The sequence below is a fragment of the Lingula anatina genome, chromosome 2, assembly GCF_051362555.1.
Source record: "Lingula anatina isolate TDL-2025a chromosome 2, LinAna3.0, whole genome shotgun sequence".
In the NCBI taxonomy this organism is placed as follows: Eukaryota; Metazoa; Brachiopoda; class Lingulata; order Lingulida; family Lingulidae; genus Lingula; species Lingula anatina.
In genome coordinates, this window is record NC_141768.1 from 37766885 (window position 1) to 37788475 (window position 21591).

At 38.0% G+C, this 21591-nt stretch overlaps 3 protein-coding genes across 37 annotated transcripts in view; 1 reads left to right on the forward strand and 2 right to left on the reverse strand.

The window, feature by feature from the left end:
* Positions 1–3846: 3846 nt before the first annotated feature.
* On the reverse strand, positions 3847–8371 carry LOC106168220 (solute carrier family 15 member 4). The gene is made up of 9 exons (XM_087004379.1): positions 8050–8371; positions 7849–7883; positions 7349–7497; positions 6670–6830; positions 6207–6442; positions 5501–5705; positions 4980–5138; positions 4509–4643; positions 3847–4291 (listed from the first exon to the last, which is right to left on the reverse strand). The coding sequence occupies exons 1-9, from the start codon at positions 8369–8371 to the stop codon at positions 4044–4046; spliced, it is 1650 nt and encodes a 549-aa protein (XP_086860505.1). The 3' UTR covers positions 3847–4043.
* A 1172-nt stretch (positions 8372–9543) lies between these two features.
* LOC106168238 (chitinase-3-like protein 1) lies at positions 9544–15179 on the forward strand. Its single transcript, XM_013547240.2, has 10 exons — positions 9544–9693; positions 9858–9966; positions 10924–11100; positions 11602–11861; positions 12188–12312; positions 12588–12708; positions 12949–13134; positions 13407–13532; positions 13870–14089; positions 14458–15179. Exons 1-10 carry the CDS (start codon positions 9691–9693, stop codon positions 14631–14633), a joined length of 1503 nt encoding a protein of 500 aa, XP_013402694.2. The 5' UTR covers positions 9544–9690; the 3' UTR covers positions 14634–15179.
* Positions 15180–15378: 199 nt separating this feature from the next.
* The window catches only part of LOC106168235 (uncharacterized), a 42080-nt gene continuing 35867 nt past the window's right edge, over positions 15379–21591 (reverse strand). For 32 of the 35 annotated variants that reach the window (XM_013547221.2, XM_013547219.2, XM_087006337.1 and 29 more), the window contains exons 33-39: positions 21071–21420; positions 20482–20915; positions 20187–20315; positions 19658–20029; positions 19282–19482; positions 18876–19040; positions 15379–16298 (exon numbers count right to left, since the gene is read on the reverse strand). In XM_013547221.2, the coding sequence (XP_013402675.1) occupies positions 16152–16298; positions 18876–19040; positions 19282–19482; positions 19658–20029; positions 20187–20315; positions 20482–20915; positions 21071–21420 (1798 nt within the window). In that variant the 3' untranslated portion in view covers positions 15379–16151. Of the gene's footprint in view, positions 16299–17599; positions 17715–17933; positions 18010–18318; positions 18405–18875; positions 19041–19281; positions 19483–19657; positions 20030–20186; positions 20316–20481; positions 20916–21070; positions 21421–21591 lie in introns of all 35 variants that reach the window. The other 3 variants (XM_087006334.1, XM_087006336.1, XM_087006335.1) reach the window with 3 other exon arrangements.

Below are 21591 nucleotides of genomic sequence, written 5' to 3' on the forward strand. Positions count from 1 at the left end.
GAAACACAGGGCGCGTGTCTATCCTTTCTTTTCTCTGGATTATTTGCACTTGGGCAGTCAAAGTAACAATGTTTGATTTAGAAATGTCATTATGTTCTAATATCTCTTATATTCTTAAGTTATAAGGTAAGGGTTATTATTGCTTAAGTATCTCATGCGTATAATCATTTGATAAGCCACGTTGTCGACCGTTCGTGACATGTTATATAAACAGAAATATTTAGGATAATTTTCATTAGATATGAGATAAGCATAGATGCTAATTTTCACAGTTCGATACATTTAATTTAAGATTAAGTAAACAGGCAGGTGGTGCATTAATAATTACTGCAATGGAATACGACGGACGAAACTGCCAGCAGGCACGTGGATTTTATTTAAATGAGGCATTATTTGAAAATAAAGGCGCGTGGTTGTAAATGCCGGTCAATTAGTACTACGTTTGCATCGGAATAGCAAACACTATTTTAACAAATATGACAACCCCGTGCTCCAATCGGCTATGCATATGTTTAGAAATGAGTGTGAGGATTTGAAAAGTTTGTTCTTCTGCTTGTAGCTGGAATATTTTCAACGTTGGTCGCATTTATTGTGCAAACCATGCTTCTAGCATGTGTAAAGTGTCAACGTTTAGTGTTGTAAAACTGCCTTGCAAATTGAAAATTGATCTGTTTGATATACTGTTGATAAGAGAGTGTTTCCTCACAGCGTGCTGCATTTATTCAATCCCAGTTTATCCCCTTTGTTACCTTGAACTATCCGGGACCTCCCGGCTCCCAAGTGACAGCACTCATTCAGAAAAAAAAATTGAGTTCATTTGGTGGTGAATCAAGATTAACACAATGCGTTTTGCTCGCTTTATTTAGAAATCTATCAGACGTTAATGTCAATAAAACTCACGCGAGTTGAAACGAAGATACCATCTAGATACGGCTGTTTTTTATTCAATACTTCAGTGAAAAGGTGTTGAAAAGAACGCGTGCCAGATGCCTCACACACAGTGGATTTTCTCCCCGTTAATCCCGCACCTCTTAAGCCCACAAGCAAAATTGTTTTGCTTAATCAGTTGTTTTAAAAAGAGGGAATCGAACAGATAATATACACAAACCTTCCTTTCAAATGAAAGTATAATGTTTTTTCAATAGACCCTCACACGCGCGTTTCCTTTCTGCAAAGTGTGCCGAAAGAGTGCCACGTGTGATAAAATCACTGAGCATTATTCTAAAACCAATCGATTACACCCCAATACAAAGCCATTAACAAAAGAACCAAGAGGTATTAGAGAGAATAAATACCCAAAGTTTATTCATTCGTAAACAGGAATTGCCAAAAACGCACTGTGTGCAAACATGTAACAGTAACGGTTATGTCGTAACTTTATTTTGACAATGTAATATGATGACAGCTAATAACTTAATCTGTCATCATCTTTGTTAATGAGTTTATACATTAGTTCTTCTCGTCTCGTTGTGTCACCAGTACCTTTGCACTTTCTTATGTACGTTTCATCGTAGTTACCGAGTGAGAGTTAATCCACATTGGAATTAAATTTGAAGAATTAAAATGCTAATGTATAATATCAGTTAAATATATACATATTATTATTATCCTCTTAGTCATCACACTTTTTTGATTATCTTCTGAAAGTACAAGAACTTCTGGAATTTCAACTTTAAAGTTAGTAAGCACTTGGAATATTTTCACAATAGTTCTGTTCTCCATCCAGACTTTCAGAATCAGAATTAATGTACGTATGTGGCATAGTCTTTGCCAATAGCTCCTGTAAAGTCTGTATATAGGTCTGAGCCATTTGAAGAGTTTCATACTTGGATAATTGTTGTTCTCCCCCTCCTATTTGTGGGACCACCGCCCTCAGCTGGTCAAACGCGCTATTTAGACCATGCATTCTGCGCCTCTCCCGAGCGTTTGCGGCCTCCCGTTTCTTGCGCTGCCTTTCGTCTTTTGGGGAGACAAATTTTGTTGGTTTCATTTTTCTCTGGGTCACTTTTAGACAAGTTCTTTCTCTTGAAGGTTGGCACTCGGTTTTGGTTGACTGTGTGTTTTCTTTTCTTGATTCTTCTGTAACTGTTAGGCTCGGTTCCTCCCAAAATTCCAATTTGCTGAGAAACTGCGGTGGCAGACTTTCCATTGGTGAATTTCGTATGGCAAAGTTTGTGCAATCCAAAGAATTGTCATTGTAGACATCTTCTCCCATCCACGTTGTCGCAATATATTCATCGGTAAAAATATCGGCAAACATTTTCAACAGATGAAAATATCGCTGCAATAGGCGAACCCTCTGCGTCTTGGAGAAAATCAAATGAATTCAGCAGTGAAGTGATACCTAGCGGCAAGAGCCACGGAGTTTAGAGCTAGAGGAAAACGCGGCATTAATATACCCCAGCTCGGGCATTATTTGTTTAAAATTCCATCAAGCCTTTGTTGGCTTAGGCGCAAATAGATTTCCAGTTGATTGCGTGTGGTATTGTGCCGCTGTAATCAGTCAGTCAAATCAAGCACACCTTAACGGGACTTTATTCACCTCCTGATTTAATACTAACGCTGAGATGTTACATTTATCAATCGACACTGTTATTTAAAGACGACAGTCTGAAACATCCAGCTCCATCATCGATGTCTCTGAGTTAGGTAGTTAATCTGTAACGTTAGACAGTGTTGCATAAACAACAATAAGGAATAACTGAATCCCCACTGAAATTGGAATGTGGAATGTTACGCCCGGTGACGTGATCTAACATCAAAGCATACAATGCTATGCAATATTTCTCCATTTTATGTAACAGTTGATATATGTCGGTATCTTTTATTTTCCCCTTCTTTTCCGTATCTGTCTGACTGACCGACGCCCCCTCTCTCTCTCTCTCTCTCACACACACACACACACACACATGCACGCGCACACGCACGCGCACACTCGTATGCACGCATGCTTAGACACATGCACACGCTATCACAAACATCCAATAAGTAATTCAAACAGATCTCTAACGGATAAAATCATTATGAAGAAAACTGCCAAAATGTTATTCTTTTCATTTTAAAGCCGAAGACGCTACTAACTTGTGTTTTGTGTATGCATCAGAAGACCGTATCTCAGTAGTTTAAGAGTCACATGTTATGACCGCTGTCTATGGATTACGTATTAACGTCTACAACACGACTATTACATAGAATTATGACAATGAAGAATCGAAAGAACCCCGCTGATCGAGGAATGCTCATCTCCCTCTACTCACTGTTACGATCTTAAGACACCGCAGCATATGGTTATTTTCGTTCATTTTAAGTAAACGGTAAAATAAGCGTATCGCCTTTTCCAAAAATTTGCTCCATATCCTTTAAGTGGTTGAAAGGTTATATTTTGGGAGGTGAGCAATATTGTCCTTTTTTTTCATGATATTTTAACACGTGCGCACGCACACACCATGTGTGGCAGTTGGCGGACGCTGTGGTCATGTCTATAATCGGTAAATGGCCCACTTCATCAAATGGCCAAAGAAATCATTGGATCATTCATTACCTTGTCTGTTGATTACATAATTATTCCATAATATTAGATTTCATTGTGAATTATGATAATAAAGAAGAGCTGACAGCCTAGAAGACTAGAAATGCATGTCCTTTGCTCACTGATGTGAAAAAACATCAAAGCATATGGAATTATGCAACACAAGGTTTAAACATTTTCCTGTAAATGGTGTATTTATACGTTTTACTTTTGTACAGAGCCAAGGCAACCGATCGTCTACCTTCTGTTTCCTTCTTTATTCCCCACCGCATGCACACCGTTTTGCCAAAAAAAAAAAAAAAAAAAAAAAAAAAAAAAAAAAAAAAGAATGTTGGTAGATACCCCGGTACATGTACGGCTTATAAGTAGTCATGAATGTTTTGTATTTCAAATGCTAAACTCGCTTAAAAACGACTAAGCGTGATTGAACATATTTGATTTTCAAATCTAAATAACAAAACAAAACAAAAAATTAATTTCCATCAGTTCTCTCAGTCTGTGGTCACATATTTGCTTAGCTGTACTGGGCAGTGTTGGACCCACGTCTTCTGGCCTGGAGCTCGTAGGAATGACTGAACTGGTCGTCGAGGCATCCTTCGGGGGTATCATTGTATCCTCCGATCCTTGTCGCTTTCAAAGAAATAAGAACAAAAAAGGCAAAATTCACGAGGGAAATCACAAAGAAAGTTATGAAGTAGTAATCCAGATGGAAGAATATTTCTGTCCTTTGGTCTTCTGGGTAGCATGAGGTGGCTCTGCCTTCTGAAAGATCAAATGTCAAATAATTAATATTATCCATATTTTTGTATATTTTGATTTCTTCTGTTTGTTTACTGGTAAATGATAATGTAGATTATTCATCATATCTAATATATCATTGCTTTTTTGTAATCAATTCCAAGAAATCGCTGTATCTCTCTCTCTCTCTCTCTCTCTCTCTCTCTCTCTCTCTCTCCATGATAAGGTGAACGATACAGACCTTTCTCGAAGACATAACGTGAAATCTGGTACAAGATTTGCATTGCGAAACTCCCAATTCCCATAGCAGCATACCATATCCCTACAGCTAAACCCGGTAGAGCTCTTGGAACTAAACCATAGGCAAACTCCAGACCTAAAAAGGAGGGTGATTGGGAATAAAAAAACTACACGACAAATTAATGTCCTCGACTAATAAAGTTAGTTTTTATATCCAGGAAAAAAGAAAAAGTTTATACTAAATCATACGATAAAAACATGTTGTACAACTTGGTGTGCAAGTTTTTTATGCTACTTATTCAATTTATTCATTAATTATGAATAAGGGAAAGCAACTTTGTCAGCGTCACGGCCCCATGATCCCACATTACTAAATTCAGAGACATACATGTAGAAAAAGAAGAAGAAGAAGAAGAAGAAGAAGAACTTTGCATTTATGAATATCCCTGAAACGTTTATTTGACAGATTCACCTGCAATGGCGACGAACACTTGGGACAACCCAAGGAGCAGAAAGATGGGAGCCTGGACGTGTACTGTTAAGTTTTTCACAGGTTTTGGTCGCGAGCAGCGTCCAAACTCGACCATAACTGCGACCAGTGACGAAAGACAAGCAATGGCCAGTCCTGCGCCTAATATTTAAGAAAAAACAAAATAAAAAAAGTTCTTCAAGTGAGTTTTCACTGATTAACATTTGATCTTTCCTTTATTACAGCAAGCACACATGCGTAGCTTTACTCTTTAGTTTCGTCACTGTTGCACTGAAATTCAATACTGAAGAGGAGAAAATTAAACCCAGTTTGTACTTATTACCCGTATTGGTCAATCCGCACTCCATAAAGGAGTTAATAGACTTAAGACTTAACGATGTATGTCTCGTCCTATTGCGTTTGGAGCGCTCTTACATTACCACCACCACCACCACCACCACCCCCTATACCACCCCCACCCATAATCCACTTCATAACGGCTCTCTTATAGACTTCATATTCACCTATCTTGACTAGCAATCTGTTCGGTTTACCACGCTTCCTTTCAATCAATGGGTAAATGACATAGAAACACAATGGGATCATCGTCAAAACCGCCCCAATATTGTACGTCTGCATCCACAGATGGAGCGACAGGAGCTCGTCATTGATGAGAATGTCATGGTGAAGAAGGAGCTCTGCTGCTTGGACGTCATATACACCAAATATCTGCAATTTCAATTAGATAGAATAAAATAAGTGCGCAAACGAAACATTTAAATTGGTATAATATTGAAAGAAATCATACTTATAACTTGGTGTTAATTAATTCCATATCAAAAGTCAAGACCTCAAAATTTTGCTACCAGAGAAAAATCATCAAAACTTAGTTAAAGGGATAACAACTCTTTGAATGAGATCTATATATCACAATAAAACATTGTGAAGAACTCATAGAAATATGATATACCACAAAAACGGCAGTTATAACTATTATTCTGAAATCTGAACTTGTCTTTAGACCAAGTGACCTCCATTGATGACTTTACTCTGTTATAATCTCTTAAGAGATTTAAGAGATTTTTAGAAAAAAACAGGAACTTACTTTGAATGTAAAAATAGATTCATTAACCATTGGTTAGTATGGGAAAATTGTTGTTTACTCCAGGAAAATTCATTTTTGGCCAAAACGAAAAGTTATTATCCCTTTAAGTTATATCTAGAGATTACCTGAAAATAATTAGACCAATATAAGATCATTGTTCCTTGTATCATGATGACCTTTAGGATTCTTTTGAAACGGTTTACATTTTTGTGTTGTATCTCTCGCTGTTGTGTCAGTATTGGTCTGATTTCTTGTTGTTCTTGTTGAATATCTGCAGAACCTCGCGAGTGGCGCATGATAGCGGAAAAGCTCCGGGACAAGGTAGTCCATTTTGCCGAATTAGTGTAAGAACTTTCGTCTTCTGATAAATAGAAATTAAAAATAAGAAAAAAAAACTTTTTTTTATTTCCTAACAGTCATTTTATTATTCCCACAAACTAGTTTATATTTGGTATCAAAATATTTGACAAAAAAGGGGGGATTCAGTCAATGCATTCCTTTAGTATTTAAAAAGTTGAAAATTTAATGAACATACTTTTACTACATGGTTATATTAAACTTTACTTCATGCTTGATGAAGTTGTTTACCTTCGGCCTCTTCATTGCGGTAGAGCTTCCAACCTGACAGGAACACAATTGTCGCAACCACGATTGCTGCAGGGATGACGAGGTAGCCGGCCCAGCCGTATGTCCGAAAAGATTCGAGAAACAATGCACACAAAGACCCAATACTCAAGGCAAAATAATACCTGAAATACAGATAAGCTTTCATATCGAAAACATACAGGAAAAATGAAGTGAGTGAGCCAGAATTCGAATAAACATTCGAATTACGAACTGTCAAAGATACGGTTTACCTGTAGGGTAATCGAAAAATACGCCAGCCAGTCACATTTTTAAGACAATATTATTATTAACTTCAGCCTTATTATGGAATTTCATGATTTCATAATATTTTTTTTTTTTCATATCACTATAAGTTAAGGAGAGTCTTTATAAGCCTTTAAAAACTTATCTATAATATACCATAGTGTATACGGTAGGGTAGGCCTACTCAACTTAGACCTAACAAAACGTACCTCATAGTCACTCTGACGATATGAATTCTCTTGATATATCGTTGCATCTGGGACTGAAACTCATGTCCGTCTTTTGATCAAACTTCCCTTCTAAATCTAACGACTCCACATAGATTTGTTAAAATATTTCTGTCAGTTATTGTAAAGGCTACGCCGCGTAACACGTATAGGCCTATCCTATCTCTTACCAGTGGAAAAACGAACTATTCCGTTTGCTACGGGGCGGACCCTGTTGGACACCAAGAACCACGATGTTGGCTCTGATTCCTCCCTCCGCCACCACCAACAGACACAAGGCCGCCACACTCAAATTTTGTGCCACGAGATGCTCTAATCTCTAAAACATATCAAAACAGAAATGTGTGTTATTTGTTCCCTTTTATTTTTAGATTAGCTGTACAACTGGCACATGATCCGAGCACAATTTCATCCTTTAAGATTTTAAAGGAACTGAAAAGTTCATGTGTGAGCGAGACACACACCATGCCCTATAAGCAGGGATACAGTTTTTTACTAAAGTCACAAATTGTGCGCTGGGCTAAATGGTGTGACTGTGACTCACTAAAAGCAAAATCAAAACTTATTTATTAATATTTCATTTTATCTGTTTATTAAATTTTTTTATTAATCTATCTATTTTATTATACCCTTTTTTTTGGGGGGGGGAGGGGGGTATCAATATACTCACCCATATAGCTACGGCACATGGAATCAAAACTGATCCTAATAAAGTAATAAAATATAGTTAAATGCATCTTTGTAATATCTTAAAGTCGTTGGCGCAAACTTGAAAGAACTGTTTGTTTGTCGGCGTTTACATGTAAATAAAAATGCAAAACACTAGAATATACCCATTTAATTGTGATTTCCAATCTGTCCATCCCCTCACCTGCAATGAAAACAAGCAATGACACTAGAATAATATATTTCCTGGGACAAAGCATGTCCCCAAGCAGGCCACCAAATATCGGGAAGAAATAAGCAAACCCTTCAAAGACATTATCCACCACACCGAGAGTAATAGAGCTGTAGTTGAGGTACGTATTTCCAGTGTCCACGTAACTAAGCTCCAAAACGCACCGCTGAAATGCCAGTCTCTCCAGGGCGACAAAGCAGAGGATTAATATATGAGCCTTATTCCAGCCGTGGCACTCACTGCTACATGTGTTTCTTTCTGTTTTGTCATTTAAGCCAGGTTCTTCTATTTCCATTTTGTTTTGATACACATAACGCGTGTAAAATGCTTCTGTTGCAGATGATCCGCAGTATAGATATGCATTGTTTTAGTGAGAATGTACAGTGCAAATGTAAATCTTATCCTGTGTTGATAGTGATAGTAATGACTATCAATAATGAACGCTATATTTACACTGTCCTATTTGGGTAGATCCAGTGCGCTCACACAATAAGCTGAAAATATTTTTGGATAATATTTACGCACATACTGATCATTGTACGGTCAGAACAACTGCATGTGTATATCACCAATTTGTTGCGATGAACTAGGCCAACGTTATTTCTATAAAACAAGAACGACAACCTTATGTTCCAAACCTTGTTTTTCATTTTGGTTTTTAAATACGTAGAAATGTATGACCTATATATATATATATGCTACAGCTTTACTGATAAGCATTTCACATTGGTTTGACACCATGTTTCAGTATCATCATCATCATAACTTTTGGCGAACGATTAATAATAGAATGACACTGAATCATTAGACATATATATATACTTGAACTTGAATAATCTGTTAATTTCAAATATCTTATAAGAGCAGTCACGCATTCCCGGCCTCAGTTTAGTTTTACTCTGGTTTAAAACATGGGATAGAAGGAACGCATGTGATATATAGGTTTACAATTGCAGGAACAGGTTTGAGAAACTTCAGATTGAAACCCGACAGAGTCAACAGATTTCTTACAGCAATACTGCTATGTTTCCACTACACTTCACCAGTTTGATTACACAGTCCTCTTCAGAACGAAAATTTCAAATGGTTACACTTTTTTCAAAACGTAAGGGGAAAATATTTGAAAAAGAGAAAAATACACCTATATCACTTAGTTTTTTATTTTATTTTTTATTCAGAATCGTAAGAATCTTACCAAGACCGTAGTACAAATGTGTATAGAACTCCTTGACCTAAAATTCAAGAAGTTTCAGTTTCATTGTATCATTGACCTCAGTAATAGAATCTTACAGCGTCATATTATATTGAAAGTGACAGCAAACCTTATATTTATGAGACAGCCTTATGTCAGGTACAATTAAAATATTGTAAATCATCATTAACCTAAAAAGAGTTATACTTGTCTACAACCATAGAGACACTATACTAAGTGCTTTGCACGCTACACGGTTCTCTTCCCTTGTTAGTGTCGTTTAATTTATTGGGCTATAAACTTATTATTTGTCATGCCTTGGGATTCATTAAAACTTTTGATTTATATAAGATATAGCAAGCGGTAAATCTGGATATTCTTCCTGATAAGGTTTGGGGTGAAACAGTAGATATTGGAAAACAATGGTGAGTTTTGATTTGATTTGATTTATCGTATTCAACATCATGCAATTTCATCGCACAGTTCCATAGCCAAAAAAATATTTAACACGGTGATTGAGTTATATATAAGGTATTTTGAATGAATCAAGATACAAACCCGCCCAGTAGTATTTAGATTTTCCTTGCAGCTTTCAGAAATCCGAGTATTCGTTGCCATATTGCTACTGTGGGGTTGTGTTTTCTCCTCCTTGGGCAAAGATCACTCGACGGCGGGAAGAAGCAGACGACAGACTTCAGGTAGAGTAGTCCCTATTGTGACATGCATGTATTGCCGTTATATCATCTAAATTATTTACAGTCAACCGCAGAGTCTGTGTCCGTATGTAACAATAATGAGACATCTTACTTTGAAGAAAATATAAATAGTCTGTTCGATTATCAGCTTGTGTTATTTATCAGTCCGATAATAGGGCTAGCAGAGCGAAATATATAGAAGTAAGCCGTTCAGATTGTCCGGTACATGTATGACTTTTTATTCTCATCGGTTTAAAATAGCCATCCGCTGAACTACTGTCCTTCTCTGTGTTTATCGGCTTCTTGTAAGTACGTTTTGCAACCCTCTAAATAACTGTCTATAAGTTAATATTCAGAAAGTCACCAAAGTGAACAAAGGTTGGTGTGAAACTATTAGAACTCAGCCAGAGTGATGGTAGAAGAACTAGAAAAATTGCCGCGGACACCGAGAATTATCATTATTTATAGTTTTACTTTTTTGTTTGCTCATATTTTTCTTTTGCTTCGATATCTCACTAACGGCCTCTTTAATAAACCTGGTCGTCTGATGGCACGTTTCCAAGTTCATTTAGATTTTAGTAAGACATCCTCTGAACAAAACGAGAGACGCAAGGGGCGGATTTTATTTTGTAAGAGTATAAAGCGACTTATGTTATTGATTATACCTTTGACTTAAATACACCATACTTAAAATATTTTGATTAATTAACTGTAAAAATAACATCAAAGCTGCACGCACACAAAGTAATGAATTCATGAAAAGATAAAATCCAGGAGAGGAATAAATTTAATGCTAAATGTGGGACAAAGGGTAATCAAAACTTTATATATATATTATTATTATTATATATTGCAACAATAATTCACCATTTTGCCCTTGATCTTGATATGGTATCCAACGCACACAAACTTTTGTCATGTTTTCACTATAATGATTTTTTTAAACATTTTCATATTTAGTTGTCAATCAGAGAAGAGTGTGTTTCTACGGCGGCTGGTCGAGAGAGAGGCTGGGTGCGGGCAGGTTTGACGCAAGCTTTATCAATGGCACCCTGTGTACCCACGTGGTTTACGCCTTTGCCAAGATTGTCAATGGAATCATGGTACCGGATAACAATGACTCCGCCCAGGAAGAAGGTATGAAAACAGCACCACATTTTCCTTCATAAGTTTTTGTGCGTGTGAAACATGTCTCCTGAAGAACATCGGACGGGGGTGATCCTGTCGCAGTCATAAAAGCTTACGCGTCAGAAGACAGCTCCCCTGACCTACGACGCTTGTGAAGTATGTTACTCCATGAGTGCGACTATGTGATTGTGTGTGTGCATATTTGCTTGTGTCCATGCGAAATTCGTGCTTGTGGAAAAGTGTATTCAAGCGAAAATGCGTGCATATTGTAACTGTTTGCTCGTAGGCCCACTAAACGTTTCACAATGTTATGGATTGCGTTGATTATTTTCATTGAATCTTTTGATACGAATTTTTAAATTGGCTTTGCTAAAAGCTTTCAGTTGGTTTTATATTTTCAATTTAATTAACATGATCACCCGTGCCTGTAATGCCTGACATTTGTATTCTTGACGAATAAACAGCTGAATTTGAAAACTGCGCCACTGAAATGTCGGTTTCCTCCTGCAGTGTACTATGCGGAACTCCAGGCGGTGCGGAACCAGTACCCCCACCTGAAGATCCTCCTGTCCGTGGGCGGCTGGCTGCTGGGTTCAGGCCCATTCAGCAGTTTTGCCAGGAACTATTCGCAGCGGCTCACCTTCGCGTCACATGCCCTAGCTGATCTCCGGCGGTGGGGGTTCGATGGACTGGACGTGAACTGGGAATACCCCGGATCACGATATGGAAGCTCAGCGATGGACAAAGTCAACTATGTAGAGCTTCTGAAGGTAATTAAACAGAGATAAATAAGGCGTAATGAATTAAAGAGAGAAAACTTACTTGAACCTCCCCTCCCCTCCCAGATAAAAGCAAGGTAACCTATTTGAGATGCACCTCCTTAATAAAAGAGAGAAAGAATTTTTTTAAATTTTTATTTCTGACGTAGATCTTGCCCAACGTCTATTTTGATGATTTGGAAGTAATTTCTTAATGGCTAATACTAAATATACCAAAGACACATTTACAACTAAGACAACTTGAACACAAGATAGAATTCTGCAAAGAGTCACTTGCAATGTTGAAAAATAATAACAATCTGACAACTTGCTTTCAGGATATTTATTTCGCGTTTGAAGTGGAGGGAATGATGACCGGTCTACAGCGACTTTTACTTACGGCTACTGTGCCAGCTGGTAGAATAGCCATAGATAACGGATTTAACATACCTGAAATATCAAAGTATTTCTCTTTTGATGGAGTTTTATAGAATATTTTTACTTACAACAGTATTACTGAATGTTGTGTTTTACTATCTTAGGGGATTTTTTAATGGAAAACGTTACAGTCCTACAGAATTACATTTTATTACTATTGCTGCTGCAAAAAGGTTGTAATGAATTTAGTCATTATTTTTCTCTTTTCGATACCACGTCCTACGTGAAAAATCTACCCCATCTGCTCATGCTAAGAGTATACTCATGTTTCTTTTAGTAATATGAAATTCTTCTTTTTAGCTGGCTTGACTTCGTCATTATTATGACCTATGACTACCACGGCTCCTGGCTGCACTCGCCCACAGGCCATAACGCGCCCCTCTACCCTGAGGAGCAGGAGGCCAACAAAGAACTGAACGTGGTGCGTTTGGTTTAACGAAGAATTGGGTATGGGTGTGATACGGAAGCGTAAAATCTATAATATATTGGCCAACTATTCAGATACACAAGTAGGTGTTTTATTGCGCAAAAAAAAAAAAAAAAAAAAAAAAAAAAAAAAAAAAAAAAAAAAACGAATAACCGCATTCTGTTCCCTGATAAGTGAAGTATTTCAAAGACCGATGGAACTGATGATAAGATTTAATTTCGATTTCTTCCCCAGGATTGGAGTGTGATGTATTGGATTAAACACGGTTACCCCCCTGAACATATAGTCCTCGGACTGGCGGCTTACGGGCGGACATATACCCTGTACAATGGTAACTGGACGCACATAGGGGCACCTGCTGCTGGCGGAGGGGGTATGGGGGATTACACCAAGACGGACGGGATCAACGCTTATTATGAGGTACTTGTAGGAAAGAGTGGAATTATAAAATGTTTTGATTAGAATGCACCACTTGTTCACGGAGACATGATTTATGGTAGTGGTATTCACCTGTATTCATGATACCTAATAAATTAACGCTTTGTCTTCTTGAGAGTGTAGTAAATATTCATTGAGATTTGTGTATAAACGATGAAAGAGAGAAAGTGAGAGAGAGAGAGGGGGTGTGAAAGAGGGAGAGGGGGAGAGAGAAAATAATTTAAACTTCTTAATTTTTATTTAATTTTTTGTAGATTTGCAGTAAGCTTGACAACGGGTACAGTTTAGTCTGGAATGATGCTCAAAAAGTGCACTACGCCTACAATAATCAGACAATGGATTGGGTAGGGTTCGACAGCCCTAAAAGCATCGCAATCAAGGTGAAATTGTTGAGATAATCTTCCTTCTTTCCCTTTATAAGGGCGTGTGTGTGTGTGTGTGTGCGTGTGTGTGTGTGTGTGTGAGCATTGTACGTTTTTGTGTATTTTAACAAGTTTTTTTTATGTTTACGTACGATGAAGAAATAATAATATATAGCATGTAACGCATAAGATGAATATAAACCGGTATGTGTCATGTGTGGCATGTGTATCGAATTTTTTCTACAATTTAAACTAATATAATTTTATAAAGATTAACATTTATGGATGTTATTCTACATTTATGCATGTTAATTAATACATGTTAAAATTGATATTAACGTTTCTTTTTTTGCAGACGAAATACGCCATGTCTCTCGGTCTTGGCGGCATAATGATGTGGTCCTTAGACCTTGACGACTTCGGGGGCAGTTTCTGTAACCAGAGCCAGTATCCCTTACTGACCGCGGCTTACCTCGTGCAGACGTCAAATCTCACTGTTGAAGCCGTGGAAAAAATCTACCCAATGGATGGGACAGTCTACCAACCCAAGGTTAGACCGGAGTGCACTTTGAATTGTAAGTCCAGTGTGTTGTTTTTAGTCATCCAGGTTTTTGTGGGTTCTGACATATGTGGGTAGGCCTATGTCGTTGTCTCGAGCAATGGATGACAGTTTCCTTTATATATCAAGGAGATTTCCCGTACTATCCAGTCCTCAATCTTAAATAGTATATAAAATTTGATGAGAGGCAAATGGCGGTAAAGAAGAACAGCCAGTGCAGAGACTACGAGAACAAAGGCGTTTAGCGATCAATTTTCAGTCGGTACAAATTATAGATGCATATTATTATAATATGATAATAAAGGAAAGCCAATCAAGATTACACGCTTTTTTTCTGTTTCTAAAATTTGAAAGTAAATGACCTTTGATTCAATTTTTTTTCAGTTACATGTCCAGAAATACACGGCCTGTACCCACACCCTTGCCCTGACTCCTGTGATAGATTCATCCATTGTGCATTCTACAGACCCAATGAGAAGATGTGTCCCCCGGGACTTTTGTATAGCAAAGAACTGCAGTGGTGCGAGTACCCGTGGATGGTGACATGCACCACGTTTTAATCTGACATGATAGTTCCTGGTTTTAATTTTGTAATGATTGTTTCGATTAAATACCATATTTCGCAACTTTTGAGTTGTCAACTTCGCCAGTCGAGTACCTTTGCATGTAGCACTTACACTACCAGTGGCATTAGAGCATGTATTTGGTAACGGCACAATATCGATAAGGTGTAAGAAACTGAGTCGAGATCTAGAAATACCTGTGGTACTTTATATGATAACAGAGGAAAATGTAGAAGTTGGTGGAAAATAACCCTCTCTTATGCGAATGCCTAAAACCCTAACCTTTTGTCATTCTGAATTTTGTTCGTTGGCATTTTTATTTGGTTTATAAGGATTTCCCCAGAATCATCATAAACGGCGGTGAAGGAAAGTTAACCTGCAAACAAAGGTCCAGTTTAACAAGGTCTCGAAGTCCATGTAGTCGTTTCAAAAGTGTTAGATGAGAAATCTCTTATTTCTAAATTAATTTTTATTTCATCATTTATGAAAGGCACAGGAACTGCATATTAATATTTAATAGAGTCAGACTACTTTTATGACGAATTCCGGTCTTGCAATTTCTTTGTAGGATTCTCTAGAGTCAATAAAAATCATAATATGAAAAAATGACATCGAAATGAAAAATTGCCATGAAGGGCCGACTTCTTAAGAAATATGAAACAAAGTGCAGTTTTGGCAAAGTAGAAAGGCAAGCGCCATGAGAATACCCAATAATTCCAAAGAAATAAGTGAACAAGGCATGTTTTATCAGCATACACAGCTTTATTCGGGTACAGAGGAGTGAGACATAAGTCTAGTTCTTAGTGTTCTACTCTCTACTGTAGATTCAAGTTTCTTTCATCTTGTTCACTAGTTTCAAGCAGAGGAGCTACAGTCCCCGTGTCTGCTTCATATTATTACTACTATGCTAAAGAGCATTCCCCTGTAAGCTCTTGTCTAATGCTCAATTCCTCCAAATGGATGGAATTAAAAGTCGCGTGTAAAATGTCTAAGTCGTCTGTTAGAACTAAAACAACACAGTCCCGCGTGTAAACACATTGTTTGGTAAATGGTTGCAAAAGTACTATTCACATAGACTTCAATCACAAGACTGATGGATAGAACTAAAATACACAATAATGTAACTATGATAACAATCGCGGCTTAAAAAGCTATTGTTTAAAAACTGTGTGATTTATGCCTACACTCCATTCTGCTAATTTTTGTATAACAAAAAAACTCACTGCCTCAATGTCTCAATACGTTTCCAATTTCCACGGTGTGTTCTTATGCAAGTCTGCTTGCCATATGTATAGTTCTTAAGCTATGATCAGCTACGTTCACTTTGCAGTCTTATATACGATCACTGCAATCTCACTGCGGTTTCAATACCAGTTCTATATATATATAAAAAATCGTAATAGTTCTCAATCAAAGTTCAGTTTTCAATTCGAAGCGAAACCTCACTGGTTTAGATAGAGAAGTTAAGCGTAGATATGGTAGTTGACTGTCTTTCTTAGTGGACTCCGCACATCTCTATTCTTCCTCATCCTCTCCCCCGTTGGCTGAGGCGGCAGAGCGATGTGACGTGTGTCCTGTTGAATTTGTCAGATTGGATGATCGTGGGATATAACTGCTGGACTTACTATATGAACTTACTGAAGACGGGGTATAATACTGAAACTGAAAGAAATAACAGGGATATATTAGAGGCTGTACTAAATAAGATACCATGCAACAGAAGATATGAATGGTTTTTTAATACAGTAATCAAAAGCGTCACAGCAGTAAAATAATAGGGTTTTCTTTGCTGCAATTTTAAATCATACATTGTTGGTAAAAATGAAGCAAATAAAGTTCAAATCACTATTCTATTAATAAATTACACAAAAAGACATACTACAAATTATACCAGTCCATGTAATCATAAACAATGTGTTCTGACATAAGAACTGTAACCAAATATGAAAAATACCTTCACCATCAGAAAAGGTTGAAAATGTTATTGGGTTAATGTAGAAAAGGAAAGTTCACAAATTAGTCAATTTGCTCATTTGGCTATGCAACATACCAACAGACTTTCCATTCTAACCTTTATTTGATTTTAAAAGTCAAACCATTCTTGTAAGATAACCCCTTCCATTTAACCACTTCTACTAATCCCCTTTACCCTCTGTGCCACTCATGCATCAATTTTATATGTAAGATAATACATATATATGAACTTTCTTTCTGGCTTTCACTGTTGAAAAAAATCCAGGCACTAATTTCTAATTTGAAATATTCACAAAATAATTCCCAAATAAAAGACTAATACACCTCTGTACCAAAGATTTCACCAAGCAATGAACCAAGAAAAATGATGTATTTAAGACAAACAAAAATCAAAGAAAAAGAAAACCACAAACAGCCTACTAACACCATTAAGAAAGCATTTAGGATGACAGTTAAGGCATACCACACATTAGGACAGCAATGGATTCAGTGACTCCTATTTTAGCTAGGGTCGAATTCAAGCCAGTCCAGATTAGGTCGCCAAGTGGATGGCAGGTTACGCTTCCTTTCTATAACTTCCACAACTTCCTATAGTACAAAAGTAGCATTGAAGTGCTACAAAGGTCAGCAAAGGTGACACAGAATAAAGCAGAAATTATTACAATAGAATGGTAAGAAATCAGGAAAATTATAAAGGCAAGAAAAATAATGAGGGGCCCTAACTGTGGTAAAAACCATCAGGCAAAATCTTGAAGTGAACAAAATTGGAAGTGAAAAATAAAAAAAGACACTGCAGTCCAGAATGGCTGAAAGATCCACAATGAAGTGACTCAATATTCTCAAGAAAAACAAGAGACAAAAAAATAACGATAAAATACAAAGAAAACACTAAGCCAAGCACAAAGTGCACAGAATGTAACAACAAACAAGCAAGTCATGAAAACCTTGCATAACAGTGCAAGCATGCACCGAGAGGGGAAAAGACTTACAAAGACAGTCAAATTGGTTAAAGCTTAGCAATTAATCAGTAGGTGTCTCTGAGCGACGGAAACTCCTTCTAACTCCTGCTGGTGCCTGTTTGGCTTGTTGTAAGAGCATGGATGCCTGGATGAAAGAAATAGGGTAGGAAATGCATGCTCAATAAAACAAGGTGTTGAGGTGAGAATGAGTCAACAAAACCCAATATCCAAGTTATGCTGGGGACGTGCAAGGTGAGGGTTTGGTTGACACAGGAGTACAGAACATCAGAATCAGTGGAAACAGTCTGAATTTCATTTGCATAACTCAACACTGTAACGGTTAAACTTCGAACATCAGACTTACAGACTACTTAAAATTCCTCAACCTGTCTGCTGGATCGTTTGACGGAGCTTTGTGAGATTGTGATAGAAGTACCGCCCTAATAGGTCAGGAGAGGATAGAGAATAAAAAGGTTGAGAATAGGTGATGCTGGTCACTTGCACAAACAACAGATGATCAAACTCCCCAGGACATGGGTTTGGTGGAGACACATGAATAGATGGTGGGTAGGTTCAAGAGTGGCCCCAATGGGGGAGGAGGGGGGGGGGTAATAATCAGATAGTGTCCCAAGATGCCACAGTGACAGGTCAACCTCTAAAGAGGATAATCAGAGATGAGAGTGTTGGAGTGACAAATGGTCCAAATCTTGGGGTGGATAGATTTTTTTCACAACCGGGCTTTTACTTACAAGTCTTGTTTTTAATGTGAGGATTTTTTAACAGAGCTTGATGAGGTTCGCACAGTCTTAACTGTGACAACGGCAGAAGAACCGACCTAAAGTTCATAAATTAAAGGAATGTGAAGAACATATAAATAATTTTCTCCCCCAGTTGCTTGGACATGGTCGGCATTCTTTCTCTGAAGTGCATTTATCAACATATGTGAAGGTAGGGATACAATTCAAATTCAAATAATATAAAATCAGAATGAAAGTTTCTCAGTAAAATTGAAGAAATTAAAAAAAAAATTAATGCCTAATAAAGCAGAGACAAAAGCAGAAATAATTCATTTTGTGTCTCCGCACAGCCAAGATAAAGAAAGGTGTTTTATGTAAAATTGAAATGTGCAATCTATCTATGACTGTTCATTTCTAGTAATAAATAGGGGTTTTAAATTAAAAAAAGAATAATGAGTCCAGATTTAAACAAAATACTGAAGAAAAATTACTTAATTAACAAATTATACAGGAAAGTTACTATAGGAGAATAAGAAATAAATGTGCAGAGAGTAATGTCAACTACTTACAGCTCCACTAGAGCCAGCAGATGATCTGCCTACGGAGACAGAGCTGCGGGACTTGGCGCGCATCTTGGACAGAGAGTTCTCTGCTTCATCAGCACGGCCCTCAGCATCCTCAAGCTCCTGCTGGACCTTGCGGTATTTAGCAAGGTTGACAGCAGCAATCTCCTCCTGAATGAGAAAATGAAGAATTGTTTAGCATGAATTGTTTTTTTTTGCAAAAAAGGAGCTCATATTTAGAAAATGATGAAACAACTGATCTTGTACAAGTTCAAACTGATTTTACTTTTCATTTCAAGTTAAAGATAAAAAAGAAGCACAAAACATAAGATCCACAGCCTTTATATAACAGATGATAATTTGCATGACTATAAGAACAAATGTACACTTTATTATATCAAAGTTTACTTACAGCCTCTTCCACTTGGCGCTTGTAGGTCTTGATCTTGGTCTGTAGTTTGTCAATGAGTTCCTGGAGACGCTCCATGTTCTTCTTCTCCTCTTCCTGTGCGAAAGCCAGCTCCTTCATGCGGCGGTCAGCCTTGCGTGCGTTCTTGTCGGTCTCAGCATGGCGGCGTTGTTCAGCATCCAATTCAGCTTCCAATTCACGGACCTAGAATTGCAGTGAAACTTTCATGTTGAATAGTGGCAAAATGGATTGAAATGTTTAAATATATTTAATATTTCAAAAGAATAAGATATAAGGTATAACCCCAGGGGAAAAAACAAGTTACTGATCTATTATCTAAACTATTCTTATTGTCAGAAGACAAGACAATGTTACTTACTCTCTGTTCCAACTTGGCAATGGCTTTCTTGCCACCCTTGAGTGCATTGCCCTCGGCCTCATCCAGGCGAACCTGCATCTCCTTCATCTGTGTCTCAATGCTCTTGCGGCTCCTCTCAATGCTTTGGCTGTGCTCTTGTTCAGAACGGAGTTCCTCAGCCAAGTGAGCAGAGTCAGCAGCAGCCTTCTTCATGCGCTCATCAGCAGCACGGATCTCATTGGCTTGTTCATCCAGATCAGCCTGCATGGCGGAGATGTCAGCCTCCAGCTTCCTCTTGGTGGAGGCAAGGTGCTGGCTCTGCTGGGTGAGTTCTGAGATGCGGTCCTGGGCATCTGTGAGTTCGTTCTCTGCAGCTTTGCGGGCTCTCTCAGCCTAAAGAAGAAAAGTCATTAATGACCAAGTTTCAACCTCTTGTAATTTTAAGTTCGATATAGGTTTAATTCCTTTCCATTTTGGATTTTTCAAAATTAAAATTTATTTCATATTTCATTTGGCCTAAAAGAATGTTGCTCAAAAATGAAATTCACACCTGTTCCATGGCAGTTCTGAGCTCTTCCATCTCAGCTTGCACGGCGTTGGCACGTCTCTCAGCGCTCATCACATGCTCACGGAGCTCATCTCTCTGGTGGGCTTCATCATCAAGTTGTGATTGCAAGTCCTGTAGTAGAAGTAAAAAGAGAATAAAAACATTTTCCTAGTCATAAGATTTCAGTGAAATCTAAAATGTGAAGAATAGTACAAAACTCTTTTATTCTGATTTTGATGGTGGTTAAGACTTTCCATTCACAATAATCCATAGATTTCCATTTTAATGTGAAACATACCTTGGCCTGCTGTTGGAATCTCTTCACGTTCTTGTCAGCCTCAGCTCTTGCTCTGTTGGCAGCATCCAGGGCAACCTCAAGCTCGTTGATGTCCTGTTCCAGCTTCTTCCTCATGCGCATGGCCTCCTGCTTGCCCTTGGCCTCGGCATCGAGACTGGCCTGCATGGATTCCAGTCCGCGCTGGTGGTTTCTGCGGGTGTTCTCAAACTCTTCATCTTTCTCCTGCAGACGCTTGTCGATGTCCTGGCGAATGGCAGAGATTTCGAGCTGAGAGCGCATCACCTTGGCCTCTTCCTGCTCAAGAGCAGCCTCAGCCTCCTCCAGGGCAGCCTGCAGCTCTTCCTTCTCCATCTCGAGGCGTTTGCGGGCCTTCTCAACTTCATGGACATTGCGTCCACCCTCGCTGAGCTGATCTGTGAGGTCGTGGATCTCATCTGAAAAAGGTATGTACATTTCAATAATAACTGAGCAAAATATTCAATACTAACTGCTGTTTTACAGTAAATTATATATTTTTATTTTTTACTGATTTTGGTAATAGCCAAGGATCTTAGAATTCATGCCAGGTTAATCTTAGAAAGATATCTACCTGAGAGGTTCTTGTTCTCTCTGCGGACAGCATCCATGGCATCAGAGTGTTCCTCAATTCTGGCACGGAGGGTGAAGATTTCAGCAGAGTAGCTGCGAGCTTCACGCTGAGCAGCCTCAACCTCAGCTTCAAGATCCTTGATTCTGGCCTGGAATTCGGAGACGGTCTTGTCAAAGGAACGGTTCCTCTTCTCCATCTGCATGAGATTAGCATTGGCTCTCTCAGCTTCAATGGCCAGGTCTTCCATCTCAGCACTCATTCTGGACTTCACCTTCTCCAGATTCTGTACCTTGATGTTGGCAGCATCCAGTTGGTTCTCAGCCTCAGCCAGTTTAGCAGCAAGCTTGCGCCTGAAGATACAAAGAATTATAAGTACAAATGTTTGGATATATTTACTTGCAGAGTCATTTGTACATATGGACTCAATTTCAACAAACTGATCAACAAAACCACTGCTTCATTCATATTCTATAAGTTTCTTAGTTTAAGATATGAATTTACATCAAATTACCATAATAAAT

Coding starts and splice junctions, on each gene's coding strand:
- LOC106168220 (XM_087004379.1), bottom strand. CDS start 8,371: ATGGAAATAGAAGAACCTGGCTTAAATGACAAAACAGAAAGAAACACA. Junction 5,706..6,206: donor ATTGGTCTAATTATTTTCAG/GTAATCTCTAGA, acceptor TTGAAATTGCAG/ATATTTGGTGTATATGACGT. Junction 4,292..4,508: donor ACGTTATGTCTTCGAGAAAG/GTCTGTATCGTT, acceptor TTGATCTTTCAG/AAGGCAGAGCCACCTCATGC.
- LOC106168238 (XM_013547240.2), top strand. Junction 9,967..10,923: donor AAGCAGACGACAGACTTCAG/GTAGAGTAGTCC, acceptor TTTCATATTTAG/TTGTCAATCAGAGAAGAGTG. Junction 11,862..12,187: donor ACTATGTAGAGCTTCTGAAG/GTAATTAAACAG, acceptor ACTTGCTTTCAG/GATATTTATTTCGCGTTTGA.